At 51.1% G+C, this 21,454-nt stretch overlaps 1 protein-coding gene across 5 annotated transcripts in view; it reads right to left on the reverse strand.

The window, feature by feature from the left end:
• Positions 1-21,454, reverse strand: part of ANKRD11 (ankyrin repeat domain containing 11) — a 132,864-nt gene that overhangs the window by 19,784 nt on the left and 91,626 nt on the right. For all 5 annotated transcript variants that reach the window (XM_077310214.1, XM_077310210.1, XM_077310212.1 and 2 more), the window contains one exon: positions 10,907-11,045. In XM_077310214.1, the coding sequence (XP_077166329.1) occupies positions 10,907-11,045 (139 nt within the window). The remainder of the gene's footprint in view (positions 1-10,906; positions 11,046-21,454) is intronic.

The raw sequence follows: 21,454 nt of genomic DNA on the forward strand, positions 1-21,454 counted from the left end.
TCCATCTTTGAAGGGTTGAGTTTCAGGCAACTCTGCTTGAGCCAGACCGTCACTGCTTCCAGGCATCTGGCAAAGCTGTCTGGGGTGAATTCAGGCACTGTCCATCAGGAGATAGAGCTGGGTGTCATCCACATGTTGTTGATACCCGAGCCCAAACTTGGAATGAGATTCTTCATGGATTTGTCAACGCACAGTGCAGCTCAAAAGTGAAGACCTGCGAGCCGGAGAATTTTAACCAAGAGCCAGAGCTGCTCATTAGAATGCAAAGCTGAATCTAAATATAATGAAATCTTAGCATGAATACATGAAATCCTCATGCTGCTCTTAGGGAGATGGACACACACACACTGTGAATATATACCAGTCGCTTTACTACACAGCAGCCCAAGACTACCGAGTAGCACAATCCCCCCCACCACCACCCGCACCACACAGGTTGCCTGCCTTTGCACTGCAGAAGTCAGTCAGTCCACCAGCAGTCTCTGGACACATGGAAGGAGACCGACGCAAGACCGCTTACTCAAGAGCAGAGGCACGTCCACTGAGTGGCACGGGATTTGAAAGTGTATCTAGGATCCTGCTCAAAGTGTCGCCAGATTTCAGAGGCAAGCAGCGGTACCTACTGGACGAACAGACCGTTCTGCAGGTTGCAAGAAGCAAAGGTCCTCACCCCCCCCCCCCCCGGCAGACACAATCATCGCACATTTTAATACTTGGAGGCCTGAAAACATTGTGGGACTCCGTAGCTGCAGGGTATCAAGTACGAATACCATTACTCAGGAGGGCTCAGGGGATGGATGACCCAGGTGAGATCCAGGGTGGATCTCCTGGATCTTCACAACCAATCCCCATGTCCAGCAACAAACAGAGCACAGATGACCTGCTGCTGTGTGGTCAACCTCTGCCCTTTCCCGTGAGACTCTTTAATACAGAAAAGCTGTCAATAGCTGTTGCTTTAGATGCACGTTTGCATGAACGCCCAGTTCCCTTCAAAACTGAGGTGCTCCTGGACTCCAACCTAGGAGGGATAAAATTACAAATAAAATCTGTTTTCTTTTTATTCCCGCTCTGTAGAGATCCCAGGAAAATGACCCAGAGCACAACCAGACTCACCCCCCCACCCCCCACCCCATCCTGTCTGCTGCCGCCTGCCTGGGGGAACTTTGGCCCAGTCGGCCAGCCAAGAACACTGTCCTGGGAGCAAGTCTGCGTGTAAACAGGAAGGCCGAGGGAGGGGGTGGGGGGAGCAGACCAGAAACAGCACAGGATCCACAGCCGGCTGCTGGCAGAATCCAAGCACGAAAGAGTAAACAAACAGGTTCTGCCCTTCAGGGGCAGGGCCTCCGAGGTGGAGCCCAGCACACAGCCATCGGGACAGGAAATGAGGGGGGGGGAGGGGAAGGAGGAGGAGAGACACACTGGACAGCAGAAACGTGGACTTGCAGGAGAGCTGGAAAATCCCTCTCCGTGAAAGAGGAGAGCATCTGAACAGACCACACTCTGCTTGGGAGATCTATCTAGCTTGGCTGGTCGATTCACCTTTTGCAGAACTGGAAAATGCAAATGTTTTTGAGAAGTCAGTTTGGTTGCATAATTTCTGACAGCAATGTCCGTGACTTGGATCCTGTTTGCATAAAGAAGCAGCCCGGCTAATCTAGCCAAACGCCTGCTTGCAAGGAAATGCTGAGGCGGTGAGAGCCCTCAGGAAGCTTCACCCACACCTCTGCTCTGCACTACCCCACAACTCCAAGACACACGCAAGGGACACAGCCAGGCTCCGACCACAGTGTGGAACAGGGCCAAGGGCACTGCACTCCACCCCAGGGGATTTTCACATGGCAGGAAATGACCAAATAACAAATGACCACTGGCTACTCCTCCAGAAACGCTGCAAAGGCACACAGCTACCAAAGAAGATGCAAGCCAATAATCCCCCCCCCCCCCTGCCGCCTTCTGGAACACATTTCCCCCACAGCAGATTCCAGGGCAGGAGGCTGCCGGTTCTCCAAACGCACACTTCTCAAATTTAGGGTGGGTGGGTGGGTGTGTGGGTGGGGGGTGGTATGTGAGGCATTAGCCTGGAGTCCCCAACATACACAGACTATGGACATCAGCTAGAGGGGAGTGCTGAAGAAACACTTCTGATCCCAAGGCACCCAGATTTGTTCCGCTGAGCAAAGTATCGAATGAGGCCCCGGCATCCTATTTCTAGGACCAGAGAACCCAGTTGCTTGGGATTTCATTCTTCCTGCTCTGCACATAGCCCCTTGATGGCTGTTTATTATGTTCTTCTCGCTGGCTTCCCTCTGCTAACTCTAATCTGGGTCACTGCTAGTATGAAAAATGGATCACAGCAGACAATTCAACACTTCTGCCCCCAGAGAGGCAGAGAGCTGTTTTGGGGGGTATGCATACGAAACTTCCAAGTGGGGCAGGAGTACATTTTGGGAGCAACAAAGGCTTAAACATCTTCTTTCAGACAGTTCTCAGGTTTCAGAGGATTCTACAACAAACCCAAAACCTCACAACAGACAGACCTGAGCAGCCTTAATTTGGAACACAAAACCGCTAGATACCGGAGGTTGGTCACTGGCTTTTCAGAGGACTCCAAGTACACAGGATCTCTCACCACTGACAAATGGAGAGGGTGCAGAGGAGAACGGTGAGGAAGAGCCAAGGCCTGGGGACCAAGCCCTAGGAAGGAAAGGAGGAGAGGCTTTGGAAGGTTGAGAGGGGACATGATAGCCCTCTTTAAGCATTTGAAAAGTTGTCATTTAGAGGAGGGCAGGGAGCGGTTCCTTTTGGCAGAAGAGGAGAGGACCCACAGCAAGCAATGGGTTTAAATGACAATATCAGCTAGATATGGGGGGGGGGATTTCACAGTCCAAGTAGTTCAGCAGTGGGAGGGGCTGCCCAAGGAGGTGGGGAGCTCCCCCTCCCTGGCCGTCTTCAGCAGCGGCTGGACAGATCCTTCTCCTGGATGCTAATCCTCCATTGAGGAGGGGTGGGGCTAGATGGCCTACATGGTCCCTTCCCACTCAAGGAGTCTATGAATTAGCATAACGTGATGCAGACACTGTGGAGGGAGGGCAGGAAGAAATGGCCCTGGCCTTGGGAACAATCTGCTGTGGACAACCTAAGGGCCAGCAGCATTCAACTCATGACAAGGATGGGGCTTCCCTCTGTGAAATGCAGGTTTCAGCACACAAGCACAGCCGACAATACCTACACCTGCCCTGATGCCACGGGGGAAGGTGCCACTTCCTGGTCCTGCTAAGAGGCTTTCCTTTGCCGGAGCGTATTCCCAAGCACGCAGCCAAACAAAGGATCAATAAGAATAAATTAGAACGGCACAGACGGCGAGAGAGGATGGATGATGCCCCTGGGAGGAAACACAAAACAGGCCCTGTTTTTCTTGTTCACAGTCTCATAAGCAGAGTGTGACTCATTCTTACCACGGGCACCATAAGGCTTGCACTTTCAGAGGGAAGGGAGGGGGCTTCACCTGAGCACAGCCGACAGGGCAGGAGGAACGGCAGAACGGCAGCGTGTGGCTGAGACCCAGGAAAGAAAGCACACAGGAGGGGCAGGCAAGGTCCGTGGGGGCAAGACGCCAATAGGGATGGAGAGTGCCCAGACGTATGGCCAGGACAGACAAAAGACAGCAGCAGCAGCAGCAGCAGCAGGCGGAGAGTCAATGAAAAAAGAGCACAGCATTATTTGGATGGGAGACCACCAAGGAAGACAACGTCAAGCCACCTCAGCCTGGGAAAGCCAACGGGGTTGCCGTAAGTCAACTTTCTACCTGCACAGAGCACCCTCAAGAGAAGCAGGAGAACTGCACCTGCACCTGGGAGTTAGAAAGCTCAGCCTCAAGAAGAAACTGGGGGGAGGGGGAGAGAGTAATCAGTAAAGGGAGAGGAATCTGGGCACTCTCTTCTTCCGCAGCTTCCGCCCAATACAATGGATAGATCCCAGCAGGAGATCCCAATATCACACGTCCAAATACTTCTGCTTCAGACCCTGCTGCACACTATGCAAATGTCTAGTGTTGCTCCCTCATTCAGTCTTCCAGTCAGACGCAAGAGGAAAAACTATCCCACACACAAAAAACAAAAAAACCCTTTTCTGTTCTGGCCAGATGCACTCCCTTCAAGCGACTGGCCCCCAAGCAAGGCTGAGGGTTCAGATGTGACCAGACTGGCCGGGCAGTGCTGTCTGCATGACGCAGACATGTGGCAGCTAGAAAATGCTCCTTCACAATGGTGGACATTCGCCCAATCTAGACACAGATCATGCATCTATGGTTTACGAACAGATGCACTCCTCATGGACACATTGCACAGACAAGATTTCGAATATTTGCAAAGTCCCAAGGAAACAGCCAGCTAGCTAGAAAAACACAAGGCACCTGGTTACACACAGGGTTGTTGTTGTTGTTGTTGTTGTTGTTGTTGTTTTTACAGTTTTCTCTCTCTGCGCAGGATCCTATACATTCTCCTGATGCCAAGCAGGATGGGATATTTTTTTCTCAGGCCAGCTACTATCAGGCAAAGGAAGAAAGACCTTGCCTATCTAGCCAGAAAGCCAGTGGTTGGGACGACCCGCGTAGTTCCAAGGAAAGGCTCAGCATCATCGTCCCCTCTCTGGCCTTTCAGAAAGGAAGTGGGCACTCTTTGGCCCTCCAAACAGCCCGCTGCTCAGTGCCAAATTGCACAGATGGCTGAGCCACTTGGGATGCAGTTCCGAAGGATGAGGCATGCTAATCTCAGCGCACTGTCCTCGCATTATGGGGTGCGGCTCGGAAGGAAGCGGCTCGGATATTCATCCTCTCTATGGTTGCTAGGTGAGAGCAGCTTCTTGGCTTCCCTTTCTCTTCAAATAAAGGGACACAAGCAAAGAAAGGCCCAGGCAGAACAGCCCATCTGAGCCCACAGCTGCACGGATGATACCGACGCCAGCAACAGAAATGCACACAAGTAACAGTTTCATCCACAGAACCATTTCTCCAGGAGCCAGCAGCTTCCTTCTCACGGAGTCTCCAGCCAATTAAGCAACTGGTGACTAAGAAGCCTGTTCCCATGGAAGCCTCTCCACACGGCCGCTGCCGCCAGTTAAGCAACCCACAACACCCATATTCCGGGAGGGGGAGAAATAAGAGCTGACAGTTCATCTGATTCATCAAGCGTCGCTAACCCAGCAATTAGCACCGCAAAGGCATGTAAGCATCAGCACAGGGGAGGCGGGAACACAGCGGCATTCTGTCAAGGCCCAGAGTCAGCTGCAGCCGCCTCCCTCCCTCCCTCCCTCCCTCCCTCCCTCCCTCCCTCCCTTCGGGCCACGAGAGGCAGGGCACGGGTCGGGTCGGCAGACCAGCCAGGGGACAACATGACCCCGCCTTTGCCAAGCAGCGAAATCCGACACCCTGTCCTTCCTTCCTGCGCGCAGGCTGAGCCAGGGCCACGCAACTCCTCGTGGCACCAGGTGCCACGCAGCGCCTGGGAGAAGCTCTGCCACAGCCACGGCAGCCGTTGCTTTCCCGGCTCCCTCGGGGCTGCTGCCTGGGTGGGAGGAAAGACAATTCCAGCCCCAGAATCGGATCCTTGCGGTCAAAGTGGAAGTCTCAACTGGCCTTTAAAAGTACTCAAAGTCCCTGCTGGGCTTGACAGGAGCACTCCACTCTGCGGAGCCTAGCCAAGGTGGGAATTCGAGGTACAGCCCTTCAACGGCGGCCGGGGATGGAGGGCGGCACGAGGGGAGAGCACCTTCCAGCCGCAGCTTCTCCTCGATGCCATCTAGCATTTCCATGCCCCCTTACCCAGCTGGGGCTGGGTTGTCACTAGTACATCCTGCCAGAGGGGTCTCAAGCGGCACGGCCCCCAGGCCAGAGAGGCCAGCTGCACCAAGCCTGAAGGGGCAGTCTGTCCCGCCTCACAAGCAGTGTGTGTGCCCTCCTGGGGACTGAAGAGGACTGCAGGCTTGAACGTGGGCTCTGAAGCACATCTTGGGCAGGAACATGGGCCCACAAGCATTGGCCAGGGTTCAGCACAACCACCATCACTGCATCACTTCCCCACTGAACGGCCCATGCCTCTCCACGAACCCCCTAAGACAAACTATTCTCAGCCCGAATAAGGCGCCGCCTGCTCCCTTCAGCCCAGTTAAGCACAAAGGCAGAAGGCAGGTTAAGGCAGGACAAGGAAAAGGCAGGTCAGGGGAAAAGAAGGGAGAAGGAGAGAAAGGGAAGAAAGCAAACCACCACCCAGGCAGCTTAAAAGACAGCAGCATAATGACAGGGCAGAATTTGCAGCTGCTCAAATGACAGGCAAAAAGACAGGTTAATGATCAATCTTCCATTGATGGATCTAAGGACGGCAGTTTTCAGATTACCACACACTGGGCTTAAATTGCATTCTTCCCTCTGAAGATTTCCTGAATGTGGGATTCTCTCCTGCTTCCCATGGTGGTCAGCTGTGAAATCTTGCACTGGGCTGACAAACAACTGCTGCATTCCACTCCAAAGATAGCCAAGAGTGCCTGACCCAAAGACTGCCCTGGAAATTTTGTTCGCTCACATCCTCCGAGAGACAAAGAGCAAGTTAATATGTGGAAGAGTTTCCCAGGCCGTTAGGTGAAAAGAGGCAGAAGCAGGGGTCCGTGTCTTCTCCGCAGTGGCGTGGCTCCTTTATTCCAAGAGGCTTTCGGAGGAGGGAGAAACTTCCCAAAAGAGGGTCCCTGGGCGCCATTTCTCCCCACCGTGAGTAGGAGCAACGGCACCAATAACAGCCAGTGCTGGGAAGGCTGAACTAGCGCCCAAGTTCTAGATGACAGGCCGGCCACGGGACACCCTGCAAGTCGCTTCACATTTCTTTCCCCCTCGGAGCTGCGATGAGTCTCCTCCTCCCACTATGAAAATCTCATTATTGCAGGGAGTGTCGCGTGTTAAAATACAAGAAGCCCCAAGACAGTGAGGGTGCCCCTAAGTGCCAAGCTCTCCTTGAACGGCTCGCCCACAAGGCAAACGATCGTGGGTTTTGGTGTGACAGGAGACAAAGCGGGGCCAACAAAAACGGAGGGAGGACAACCAGCGCAGATCTCAGCTGGAAAGGCGCAGCAACAAGGAGGGGCCGGGAAGCTCCAAGAGGCACGTGAAATTCTTCCTGAAATGCCTCCTTTGGGGTCCACAGCTTTCAGAACTGCGCTGGAGCAGTCATTCCACTGTTGACCATCCATGCAGACCCCCTTCTCTGTGTGCACAGCTCTTTCAGGCCCTCTTCCCTGCCCAGCTACCAATCCTTTCCTTTGGCAGGGTTCCTTTGGGATTGTCCCCATTCTGGACATAGGGGATCTTTGGAAATTGCGGGGAGGCAGAACTGCCACTGCCTCCAACCAATGAAGCTGAAACTTGGAGGAAGCAAAGGGCCCCAATGATTTGTTTGTTTTTTTTTTTCACCCTTCGGCCCAAGAGCGCAAGGTGGGCTACCAACGGCAGACACATCTTATCCTCCCGAAGTAGATGGGGATGAGGAACGCTGACTGCCACCCTCTGAGCTTTGTAAGCAGAGATTTAAACGCACGTCTCCACAGTCTTAGTGCCTCTAGGAACAGGTTCTGCCTGGAACGGGAAGGGCAGCTGGAGATCTTGTCGGGGATGGTTTGTTGAGCTGTTTCTCTTGGAAACAGGAGCAAGGGGCGTGAGAGGATGGAATGCCCTTCTTCCTTGACCTTCCACCCGCCTTCCAACTCTACTGCCTGCATCTAATAGGGTGAAAAAGCAGCGTCGCAGCTGGTGCTCTTTGGCTTGGGCAAAAGAACCCATGCAAACAAACACCTAACAAAGCCCCTGCCCGCCCGCCCGCCCGCCCAAGGGCCAGAAGTTCCAGGTGTGCTCTTGGCCCAGCAGTACAAACCCAGGCTGTGAACACCTGCCTCTAGCCCCTCCTGCCCTGCTCCCTTGTCTCTCTGAGAGGGAAATGTAGAGAGGCAAATGACCCAGTTCTTGTTTCCTGTAGGCAACACAGCCCCCTTCCTCCAGGGTGCATCTGCTGTTCTTGGAGGGGACTCACTGATGCCACAAGCACAGAACTAGGCATACGATCTTTGTCCTCCATCATGCCAGTCTTACCAATTCGCATTCAAGCCCTGACCACTTCCTCCTAGGTAGGCAGCTAAGTCTTGGAAACAGAAGTCCAGCTGTTGGCGGTTTTTTAGAAATGCCCCAAAGAGTGCAGGACACCCTCCCCAGAGGCCTCCTCGGGGGGTCCGGCTGGAGGAACAAACCGACTCTGCGCTCGCGTTCCTGTGACTGCAAGGGCAGGGAGACTGCAGGCCAGACCACGTGACACAACAGAGACGCACCAGGAAAGCACGCAGCTCCGAGGAGTGGGAGGAGTCCGGTGCCTCCAGCCAGCTCCATGACTCAGCCGGCAGGTCAGGGGAAAATGCACAGGAGAGGGAGGCAGCCAGCAAGAGCCCAGCCACAGGATTTGAAGGCCTCCCTGGTTGTCCAGTGGGAAAAGCTTCACCACCACTCTGGTCTCTTGAACCCTTGTAAGATTGAAAGAGTTCTGGAAAAGCTCCAAGCCCTTGTCTCCACACAGCACCAAAGAGCTGCCTGAGGCTGCATTAGTGAGCACGGATTTCTAAAATATGTTCTTGGCCTCTGCTTTCTTGTTCCGTTCTGCCTTGGATTCTGCATACCTAATTATATGCAGAATACGCTAGCAAAAACTGGGAGAAAATTTATGCCAATGTTTCTAGCGCATTTGGGAGGCTGCTGAGGGCAGTGTGGGGAGTGCAAAATGAAAAGGAGGATGCGGGGGCGGCTGGGAGAGGGAAGTCTAAGGCAGCCTGCTTTCCCTCACGACACAGAGCACCGGAACAGCCATCCTCGCCAGATTGCAGGATATTTTGGACAGGACCTAGCAGGAAGCAGTCCCAGAAGAGCTCTCTGCGCACCCATCCCAATCCTGCACAAGCACAGCACCCACCCCTGAACGAGCAACACACAGGTCAGAAACATTCAGAAACTGGAGAGCAGGAGACATTTAGACTGAAGAGGCTCTCCTAAACATGGTTTTGGGATGGCGACGGACAGAGAGACTGCAGTGGGCTTAACGCAAGGCTGCTGCATCCAAGCTGAACACTCAGCACAAGCTGCCTCCTCTGCATATCATGCTAAGAAACACTTAAGAGGGGAAAGGCCGCTGTTTAGTATGCCAAGCGCTTGCTTTCAACACAGAACATCACACTGAGTTGCAAACAATGCAGATCAATAGTAAAGCTGCTTCTTTCCCCTTCTCGACACACCAGCCCTCCCGCCGGGACCCCCAACCCTAATGGAAGAGGGGGAGGGGCCCTGAGAGCATTTCCAGTGAACACCCCATGGATGCCACCGCAAGGTTCTGGGGCTGCTGCCAGCTGGGGATTTGCAGGGGAAGCAAGACAGAGGAAACCTGCTGGAACTGGGCGTGACAAGGGAGTAAGGGACCGGGGACCACTTCCGAGGCCAGTTGTGGTCCTCCCCTCCCACACTTTGGACCCACACAGACCTACTTGTCAGAAGATCAGAAACCGCAGCTCATTCTGCCCCATGCAGACTCCTCTTTCTCTAAGTGGAGGACTCTGCTACAACTGGCCCCCTTAGGATGGAAGGGGGCAACTCAAACATCATACCCACATACAGCCAAGGGCGACTGCTGACCTTGGCAACTGACCTCTGCCCCTGTTCACACCTACAAACAAGTCAGGCCCTGACAGGAATGGCCCAGCAAGCCCCATCTGCCAGATCTCCAAAGCTAGTTTAAAAACAACCATCTCCGTGAAAACATGCTCGGCAGATTTACGGCACACGATATGATTACAAAGAATTTGCAGTAATGCGATTGCAGAAAACTTTCAAGGGTACAAAACTGTTGGCCCCAGCAGCAGCCCACATGTGCCCTGTCCAGGAAGGCCCTGAAGGTTGCGGGAAGACTTTATAGCAGCCGTGAAGACGTTCCTTGCAACGGCTACTGGGATGGGAGACCACCAAGGGGGTCCTGCCTTTCGACGCAGAGGCAGGCGGTGGGAGGCCACCTCGGAACATCTCTGGCTGTGAAAAGCCACCACCAGAGCTGCCATAAGCGGGCTGAGACTTTACAGTGCTTGACAAGCAAACAAATCATGTGCCGCGTGGTTGCTATGTGTGACTCAAGGTTCATCTCAACCTACCTACCATTATTAGATACAAGCTGAAATGCTCAGGCTTCCCCACAAGAAAGTGCAGACAGAGAGAGGATAAAGGAAAGGAAGCAAAGTGGAGTCTGTGCTCTTCCTCATATTTGCCCTGGCCCTGAAAACCACCGTAGTATTGTGGTGCCGGCAACAAGATTTCAAATCAGCCACTTTATTCTCTTGCCTCCCCCAGTGAGTTTTTCAAGGCCCACCAAAGGGCTTACAGAAGCAAGATGTCAAAGTGTGCCATTACAGAATGCATCAAGAGGCAGGATCCACACCACGCCCTCATCTTGTAAAGTGTCAGCCACTGCCCCCAAAATAAACAGCGATCACCTTTTCAACTGTAACTAATGTACCTACAGCCAACCGCTGTGCAGGGACCTCGTGCACACATTTAGTTCTTGCAAGTGGTGCAAAAGCTAAGCCACAGCTTAGATCAGACAGGAACCCTACCCAAATGGCAAACTCTCCAGGCAGAAGGGACAGGACAAACATGGAGCCAAAATCCAGCTGCCAAGGAGAAAGTCCAATGCACCATTCGATATGACCTGTGCACAGCTGTTAAAACAAACAAGCAGCTTGCAGGATGCCCAAAACCTGCTACCTGCCATGCTGGGCCCACCTGGCCTCTTCTTACAATGTCTCTCGAGCCACAAGTTCCTTCCAGTTGAGGTCTCGGTCCTCCTACCTGTATCCGAATCCTTTTGATCTCCATTTGTTCCAACAGTGAAAGGCAACTTCCGCTTTGTAGCTCTTTCTTTCACCTCTTTGCCGCCATCACTCCGGTCCAACTTTGGAGTCTTGGTTAGAGAAACTTTATCTTTATCCTAAAAAGAAAAGGAGAATGACCCGTTACAGAGCAGACACGGTATATGCACAACAGGCAAGGAACTTTCCTGAGAAGCTCACGGGCTGTGCCTGGAGGGGCTTTCCGGAGCTTGTTGGCCGCTAACAAGATCACCCCTGCTGCAAGCTCTTAGGGCCGGCCCCCCGGAGCAACTCAAAGCCTGCCCTTCAGCAGCACTGCAGTCCTTGCCAGGTGGTCCTATGTCCATGGACTCGGGAAGGGACTTTGGCAGTTCTCTACCAGACAGCTGTGGGGATCGAGCATGCCCTGGAAGTGGCACAGGCTCTGACTGAAAGCTGCTGGCATCACCACTCTGATGGGCAGCTCACCTCACCTTCTCTAAACTGGCCCCTTGTAAACTTTACAACTACCCCACCTGCGACCGACCGACCTGATAGGGTGCAACATACTGTCTGCCTTCAGTTCAAAAACTCAAGACAGTTTTCTCTAGATGCTGTCATAGCCTCCCGTACGTGACCATGACCTCATCTCAGTCTGGCAAAGCCGGGGGGGGGGGGCAGGGAGGCAGGGAGACGGACAGTGTGGTCAGGACTGTCATGAATAATAGCCAATAGATGCAGCCACATTTCAAGATCAACTCCAAAGGTTCAAACAGCGGAAGGAAGAGAGGCTATTCCCAACAGATCCGCACACAAGAACCGTGAAGAAAATATGCCAGAGGTTGAACCCAGGAGCTGCTGCATGCAAAGCTGACATTCTGCCCCAGCCGTTCTCCAAAAGGCACCACGTTAAAAAAGGAGCCAAGTTGGCCGCTGATGTCATGCCCCTCTCCTCCATGAATCCTCACCACCACCCTGTAAAGCATGTCAGGCTGAGAGTGGGAGACAGTGCGACTGGCCCAACGTGACCCAGCAAGCTTCCTTGGCCGGGTGGGGGTTGAGACCTGGGTCTCCCAGCTGCTGGCCCCACACTCTAGCCCAGGGGTAGTCAAACTGCGGCCCTCCAGATGTCCATGGACTACAATTCCCAGGAGCCCCCTGCCAGCAAATGCTGGCAGGGGGCTCCTGGGAATTGTAGTCCATGGACATCTGGAGGGTCGCAGTTTGACTACCCCTGTCTAGCCACTACTTCTGCTAAGCTTCCCCCAAACATCCTAGCATTCTGCTTCTCATCTCTTGGAAACATGTCTGGGCTTTATAGGGAGCAACACCACAACTTCGGATTGATGCCAATGAGTGGGGAGATTTCCCTTGTGGCAAACAACAGGAGGCTATTCTGGCAGCTGATCAGTTGTGAAGCTTCCCAGTCCTTCACCGAATCAGCACTCCAGCCAGGGGTGGGTGGGTGGGTGGGTACTTAAAACATCTGTTCTGTCCACCTCAGCATGTCATCTCATCTCTGCTGCCATTAGGCAGCTCTTGCCCCTATGCCTCGCCACATATCCCACCTCCCTCCCCTGTCCCTGGGAGATCCCCGTCAAGACTCTTTCTGCCTCTGGTAGGGGCCATCTGAGGAAGGGAGCCTCAGAAAGGGGGGGGGTCCTCTCCCAAGGCCCCATCTGCTAGACTCCTCCGCTGAGGTGGCTGAGTCCACCGGGAGCCTTTAATGGAAAGCTGCTCAAACAGGAACAGGGGAGGGGCAACCTTACCATGCTCCTGGAGAAAGCACCAGCCGCTGACCTTTCCCAGAGCGGGAAGCTCTGAAGAAAGAACCAGAACAGCCGAGGGACCCCATTGCTTCCTCCCTTGCCATTTAGAGCGTTTGAAACCTGCTTCTCCTAGAGTCTGGAGTGGCCGACAACATACTAGGACAGCATCAAAATACCCACAAATGAAACAACCACTAAGGCAAAAACACAGCAATTCAGGATTTAAAGGTCAAAACCAGCCTTCTGAATAGTGCTGAGAAACTAACTAGCAACAGCCACAGTATTATCTCTGTCGTGACAGGTGTAATGTGATCACTGCAGCAGGCCACTATATATATCTCTGTGCAGCAGCATCTGGGGCTAGCAGGACAACAACGAAGCCCTGGAGCTGACCAAGAGCACAGATCCCGGCAGCCGGGACGTGTCCTTCCAGGAAAAGCACAGCTGCCACTCTGATCCGGGCAGACTCTGCAGGTGGGGCTAAAAGACGACCAGTTCCCACGCAAAGAACCATCCACCACCGCCTCTTGCCCGGTCTGTCTGCTCTGAGACACCTTTTTAATTCACCTTTGGACACAAACAAGAGGAGAACCCCAGGGGTGTCATGGAGTTCTTGCAAAGAACAAGGGCAAGATGGAGCCTCGTAAAACCCTGAGGCAAAGCTGTCAGAGCTAAAGACTGAATACCACTTTCTGGGGTGACTTCCAAGGCAGGAATGGGATTCCGATGCAGGCCAGAAGATACGGCTGATGGCACTGGAAGTGACTGGCAGATCCAAAAGAGTCAAACGGATAAGTCTCCTCCCGTCCCCCTCTCCCGATCTGTCAGGACAACTCAGGTAATTTCTGTGCCAAATGTGGGCCTGACACTCCTCTGAAATCAGTTTCATTCAGGGGGGCCTGGAGTTGAACCACCACTAGTTGTCTGAGTAGCTTGCCCCAAAAGAGGAGGCCAACAGTTGGGATGCAAAGAAATGGCATGAAGCCACCGCATTCAAGACGGCTCCTCTCCCCAGGAAGGATCCACTGGACCTCAGAGCCAGTCGCTCCCTCCCAATCTCTGAGGACGTGAGTCGAGCAGGCAAGGGGTGATGCCTGAACAGCACCCATTTTGTCAATCCAGCAAACGACAATTTGGCACTCCAATTTCATCCAGTAATTAAGTGCATCGAGAGCAGCAGCCAGTTCAGAACAAACGCGAATGGTGTCACAGCAGTCTGTGGAGGATTCCGGGGAATTTAATTAAACAAGTTAATATCCTGCAAGCGCTCCGCCGATTGGCTTGCAGGGTGGCTCGCAACTAAAACAATCGTCAACAGAAGAACACAACTTGCCAACAGCATAAAGCCACATAGGCAACATCGCTGATGCTTGAAAGCCTGTGTAACATATACCAACGTGAGGAACTGTGAAGAACAAAGACTCCGACTGATCAAGGTCGAAGCCCACATAAACACAGAGATCTTCCCCTGCGGCCTACAATGGTCTAGGACAAGTCCCAGAGCTGAGGCACCAATGCAGGAAAGGCCTTCTCCATGGGGACCACCCCACCCTTGCCTTTGGGGGTGGGGGCACAGCACACACAGCCTCTCCACACAGGAACGAAGGAGTGCATTTAAGGATGATAACCGGCTGCCCAGAAATAACCAGGCAGTGTTGTTCTGTCAAAACAGCTCACGCCACTTATCCATCTCCCTGCTGTGTCTTGCACCCAGTGAGGCCTCTGGTCTTCCGAAGGGAGCCCCACACTCAAGACGACATTTCAGCAGTCCAACCTGGATGTGATCGGAGCATGGACAATTGTGACCACGTCCTGCTTTGTGGGTCAAGACAAAGGCACTAGTTGCAGGCAGGAAAGTCTTTGGCACCCACCTGGAGACATGGATTTAATAAAATATCTTTTAAGCAACAAGCCTGCTCTTTATGGAGGAGAGGAGCCCCACCTCCTTAATCCAAGGGGGGCTGCCACTTTGGCAGGGACACGAGAGGAGGGCTCACAAGTTGGTTGGGAATCCCAGTCCTCAGCTGCCTCCTTTCTGGAGAGTAGCCAGTGGGAGTGTGCCTGGGGGAGGGAGCAGCCGTGCCCTGGCTAGAGGAAGAAATGACGGTGGGACACAGACTGGCCATTCCAGGAGGAGGAGGCCTCCCCCCCCCCCAGTCGGCCACTCCTCCTTCCAGCCTGTCTCCCAGCCAGTGGAGGCTTGGTGGTGCCAAGGCTGGGCCCCTGAGCCTTAAGATCCTGCTGCTCACTGCCAGGTCAGTAAGTGGGAAACCATTCGGGATTTAATCCTGGATGAGCAGCCTGACCTGGCCTGTGTTCCAGAGACCGGGCTGGACTGAGGCTGGGGGCACCAATCTAGCCCAGCTCTGTCCTCTGGGTTTCTCTGCACAGCAGCAGCCAGGTCAGGCGGATGGGGCGGTGGAATTTTGTGGCCTATTACGATTCCATTGATCTGCTGATCAATGAGGTGCCTCATCCAGCAGCCTGCCAGTATTAAGTGGGGACGGATGACTGGGACAGCTTAGGGAGTCTGCTAGAGCTCAGATTTACAGCTTCCTCTTCCTTCCACAGGGATGCTGGACCTACTAGGATGCTCCAGCCCAGGTGGCTTTTCCTATCAGCACTTGGAGATTTCCCCACTTTGACGATTCTGTGGAGGCTCTGAAAGAGGCAGGTGGCCTGGGGTCTTGAGACAATTGCCCCTCAGCACCCACTCCCCTAGAACAGAACCAACCAATCTCCCTCGTCCACTGGGGAGTTGATGATGATGAAATGGGAGGGATGATGGCTAGAGAGCAGGCCGAGGGAATTCGGCATGGACCCCACGCTGGAGCCTATTCTGTGGCCATGATGATGATGACGAAAAGGCAACATTTCTCTGTCACCGTTGCGTCTGCATGCAGCTGCCCAGCTGAGCTGTTTTGTGAGTTTAGGGAATTCTACATCGTAACTCTAAGGATTTGGACTCTGCTCACACAATGGCCTGCTGTGATCAATTCGCCATTTATTTTGCAGACAAAATCGCCCAGATCCATTCTGGGTTAAATGCCAGCATGGATTCTTGTCCAGATGATGGACTTGTGGCATCTGCTTGTTGATTTATATGGCTACTTTCAGCTTGTGGACAAGAAAAAACTACCACTCATGTGTGTGACCCTTTTCCTTCCTGGCTGATAAAAGCTGCCAGAGGGGACCTGGCTGAGTGGGTCAGGGGACTGCTTAATTCTTCCTTAAGATGAGCACTTGTACCTCCCATGCTCAGGGAGGCAGAGATTAGACATGTCTTTTTGGGGAGGAAACATCCCTGAGCCCTGCTATGTTAGAAAATTTCAGGCCAGCCTCCAATCTTCAAGTCTTGGACACGGTGCTAGAGCGGGTTGTGGCCGCTTACTTCCCGGGGTTCTTGGAAGAGGCCGATATTCTGGGATCCATTTCAATCTGGCTTCAGGCCAGGATTTGGAACATGGACTGCTTGGGTCACCTTGGCTGATGATCTCTACTGAGAGCTAGACAGGGGCAATGAGATCCTGCTCGCTCTGCTGGATCTCTCAGTGGCCTCCAGATGCCCTCTTGACATTCCCACCAATTAAAAATGCTTCACTGGTGGGTACTTGAGGGGGGGCTTTTTCTGGGGCAGCCTCAACATTATGGCACAACCTGCCGAGGGGGGGGGCACCAGGTCCAATCCTGGCCAGCCTTCAGGAGACAGCTCAAGACAGTTTTACTGAGAGCTGCATCTTGACTGATTTAGCTTTTATTGTTGACAGTCCTAAATGGAGTTTTTAAACTATGATTCTTATGGGCCTTATAATAGTTCTTATTTATTTAATTTATTATTGGATTTTTATCCTGCGCTACTCCCATAAGAACGAACTGTGCTTTTTACATTTTGTTTATAATGTGAGCTGCCTCGAGTTCCACAAGGGAGGAAAGTGGCAAAGAAATGAATAAAATAAATCCCAAGGCTGACCATATTATAGACCAACAGCAATTCAGCCTTGTCTGTTCTGAGGGCCTTCAGTTCAGTGGCCCTGATCCGACCCATCACTTCTCCAAACACGGTTCTGATCACCCACTGAGATTTCCACTGTAGCCACTGCTGCTCAGCCCCTCCTATAGCAGGCTCAATGCACACTTAAGAATTCTCGGATGTCAACAACCCCGTGACTTCCCTTTTCCAGAGATCAGCCAGCCTATTGCCACGCTTGGTAGTAATAACAATGCAGGAACCACTTGGAAACCATGGAGCTCTGCCAGGGCCAGGCTGACCGGGCGGGTGCCCCACCCTGAAGAGGCAGGACACCTTCCACAGCCTCAGCTTTACCTAAGTGCTCAGTTCCCAACAAGGGAAGTGCTGAAGCTGTTGCTTACTCCTGTTGCTTTGCCCAGCAGAGAACAGCCAACTAAGCATACTTATATGCAGCCAGCAACTGTGCTTGTCCTGGAAGTGGTTCTGCACACATCCCGGCAAGGCACAGCACTTGTGTTTACAGGGGAGTAAATGCCACACAATATTTGAGAGAATCACAACAGCTGCTTCACTTTCAATTCAGCTCCAGCCTAGGTGTCCCGTCCCCCCGGCCCTGGCTGAGATTGGCATTCAGAGGCTTACCTCATGAATGACTTTTTGAGTCTTAGGTATGCATGTGCACTTGAGACTTAATTCTCAGAGAACATTCTCCACAAAGCTTATATCGGACCAAGCAGAACCGAGTGGTAAGGTGCTCATCCCAGCCCTCAAGGCCTTCCCAAGGCCAAACATCTCCCTGGGGTGGGTGGCTGAGAGCAGGAGGAACGCCAACCTCCAGCTTTTAGCTCCAGAAAGTTTCAGAAGGACAGTGCATGCCCATGCCAGTAGAAACAGTGTGTGTGCATGCGTCTGTGCATGCTCAGAATCCTATTTTATTCCGATTCAATGTGCTTGCTTTCTCAGAGCACAGGATAGTTTTCTTATAGCTATGTTTTGAGATATAGTTTTGAGATTCAAGCCCAATTACTGGGATCACGTGAAGGAAATAGAATACTGGTTCATGCAAGACCATTACTAGAAACTCACAGCTCCCTCTGACAAAAATCCTGTTGTTTGCTGGGAGAAAAAAATGACCAGCAACACTGTCCACATCACTCGTGAGACTGTGGCCAGCAACTCAGTGCTAGCACTCTGGTCACAAGACCATGCTGTCATTGCACACAGCTCTCCTTCCTCTTCCTTGGTTCCTCTCCTGGATGAGCTCGACAGGCACCCTTCCCCCCAAAAGATGTTCACCTCTACCAATTCCCTGTATTCACTTATTCGTACAGCTTTCCCACTGGGAAGGAAAGCATTAAAACGGAGTCTTTCAGTCATCAAGCCTTGATGAGAACATGACAAGCCCTGCTGGATTAAGCCAAAGTCTGCTTACTGCAATATCCTCTTTCTTACAGAGGCCTCTCAATTCCCCCTCCCCACTACGTAGACTTATAAGCCTCCATCTATCATGTCATTTCCCCCCTTAAAATCTCTCTGGCTTTCCCTCAACTGAAGGCTGCTCCAACCCCTTCCTGGATCATCCTGCACCGTCTCGGGGAAGGCGCGACTAGAACTGCACACGGTATTCCAAATGCTGTTAACTCCACTTTATTTTTCTTATTCTGGTCATCGGGCCATCCCCTATTCCCCAAATCCTCCACCAATTCAAAATCCATCAGCATATATTGAAAGTCAAGATTTTTTTGTTTTGTTCCAATGTGCATCCAGTTACACTTGGCCCTAATTTGCCATGCTGCTGCATGTGCACCAAAATTGGGGCTCTTAGCTCTCCACTAGCATTTTGTTGCTCACTTGGGTCCTACATTTTGTTGCTCACTTGGGTCCTACATTGTTTATAAACAACTACATAGATTTTAATACAGACCCTTTTGGTTTCCACCTCTTGCCATTGTGAGAACTGTCCACTACCCCCAACCCTTGGCTTCTTGTTTAACCATTTGCAATTCTGCATTGTTTTATTTATGTATTGTATGGCATGTGTAGTGTAGCCAGGTTTGAGGAATGTCTGGCACCTAGACGAGGGACATTTGGAGGTAGTCTGCCTCTGCCTCCACATCGTGGCCCCTAGTGCTCCTTGGAAGAGCTAGGACCTGAATCTTTGGACCTGAATCTCTCCCATCCATATACTAGCCAGGGTTGGCCCTGCTGAGCTTCCAATATGAGAGTATCGGCTTGCCTGCGTTATCCGGATCAGGGTGATGATTCTGCAGGAGAAACTATGCCCTCTTGCGTTATGACTTCAGGACACCTGATGAGGGACTTCATTAAAATGCTTTGGAAATTCAGATATATTTGTTTAGTGCATTTTGGGATCACCCAAAGGCCCCTAGGCCCATCCCCTAGGCAGACAGACAATAACTGGCTCAAGGTCTCCCCAGGCCTCATCCAGCAGTCTAGTCCCTTTATCCACTACAGAGAGCTCCAAAAGGTTGGTCAAGAAAGACTTCAGCATGCAGATGCCAAGCCAATGCTTCCTTGGAAGGCCTTGCGCTCTTCTGCATGCTTGCTGTTCTGTCCCTAATAAAGCTCTCTGCCAATGTAGCTGACTTCTGGCTAACGGCCTTGTAATTTCCTTGCAGAATCCGGAGTCTCTTAAGAAACAAAACTTGTTTCCAATTTTGGGGTACACAGAAGCTGATATGGGTGACATGCTATACATCTTTGACAGACCAGCAATTTCAAGTAAAAGTTAAAAATCACTGGGTAGTCTGCAGTGACGGTAGTCTGCCGTCTGACATAGTTTCCATGTTCTCCACTGCCAACCCTTGTAATCCTGGGTCATCTAGCAGTCCAACAGCCTCCCTGGCTGGCCTCCTGCTTCTGCTGCATATGCCAATTTCTAAAATTCGGAATATGGAACTATATTACGAGGTCCTGTGCATCCTAGGATCAAGTCCCCTGAAACAGCTCTGCACAAGCAGCTCTCACTTTGGAATAACAGCCAGCCTCCACTTGCCTGGGGAGGTCGAACTAGGAATTAACTAATATTTAGGAAGAGAGGCATGCTGTTAACAGCCTAGAGTAGAAAAAAGACCTTTTCCTTACTGTCGAAAGTATTAAGTTGCCAGAACATACTTGGAAGAGCCAAAATAAACACACTGTCATTTTGTTTGGCTTCTCTGCATGGAAATACTTATCTTATTTTTCTGACTCGTGAACTATTTGAAGAAAAATCTGCAGGTGTCAAGGAGGAAGATTAAAGATACTGGTGCTGGGGTGGACAAAACATGCACATTGAATAAATGTTCATAATCACCGTTTATTCCACTTCCACATTTGGGGGACGGATGGGTGAGTGGGGCGGGGAATTAGCAAGGCTGGCAGAGTGCAGTGGGAGGACACCAGAGAGCTGTGAAGGGACCACCCGGCCCTCTTATTCCTTTCTCAGCCACTGACCACATTTCCAATCCTCTCGCAGCAACTGAACGTATCGGGAGCTTCACCATCATGCTGCATTGTGGCACTACAGATTTGCATACTTAGAACAAAACAATTGCCACTCAAGACATTCTCCTCGAACTTTGAAATGAAATAGTTTGCATCTTTTAACTGACATGGTCAAAAACCTGAGGACTGTTTTACAGCTAAAAAGTTAGGCTGCTTAATGCTGTTTTTATGCTGACATTTTAATAATGTTTTAATAATTTTATTAGATTTGCTTGGAAGCCACCCTAAGAAAGTGTCTAGAGAAAACAAATGAATATAATGTTTATAGCCCGGGAATAGAGATTGCACCATTTCTTTCCTGCTTGGCCCCAGGGAAGCTAGTCTTTCAACAACTAGAGAGAGGGCTTTCTCGGTCTTGGCCCCCTCCTGGTGGAAGGAGCTCCCAAAGGAACTCGGGGCCCTGCCGGGGCCAAAACTATTCCACAGGGCCTGCCACCGAACAAGCCATCATCCAGAAGCCCTGCAGACTGCACTAACAGAAAACGAAACCACAGGGCAGACAGACCAAACAGTTGTTTATTGTTTATGGAGTACTGTTTATTATATTACACTGTTTGATACAAGTTTTGACAATGTGTTTTATATTTGAATGTTCATTGTACTGTATTGCATATGAGAGTTACAATGTAAACCACCCTGAGCCGAAAGGGAGGGCGCTATATAAATAATAAAATAAAATAAAATAAAATAAAATAAAATAAAATAAAATAAAATAAAATAAAATAAAATAAAATAAAATAAAATAAAATAAAATAAAATAAAATAAAATAAAATAAAATAAAATAAAATAAAATAAAATAAAATAAAATAAAATAAAATAAAATAAAAGTATTGCAAGATAGAGCACACAGTTTTTTGAAGTATGCAATCATATGCCCGTTTTCCAGGACAAAAGCCAGAATCCCAGTTAAACCCTTCAAACTGGGATTTCCTAAACAATAAACACTTATGCAAAAAGCTCCATGCTGAGAATCCCAGAATGCCAACAACAAGGGGTCAATTGTGCAGAATATACACAACAAACACAACAATCCCTGCATTGTTTATTATCTGCAAACAGATTTCAGCGGGAGAAAATTCCTGCTGTTCTTTGTCTTTCCTGAAAAGAACGCTTCTATTTTCTGAACCTTTCCTGAATCCCAAACTGGCAAACTTCCTCTTTTTTTCCCCTTTTCGTTCTTTCTTTCTTTCCTTTCTTTTTTTTCCTTTGCTGCTCCTAATTTTGAGAAATAGCAATTACAGCCGGTCAAAACAATTTTAATATGCTTCTTGCAACAAGATGCCAAGGCAAGATAATTAGTCA

This window comes from Paroedura picta, chromosome 14 (genome assembly GCF_049243985.1).
Source record: "Paroedura picta isolate Pp20150507F chromosome 14, Ppicta_v3.0, whole genome shotgun sequence".
NCBI lineage: Eukaryota > Metazoa > Chordata > Lepidosauria > Squamata > Gekkonidae > Paroedura > Paroedura picta.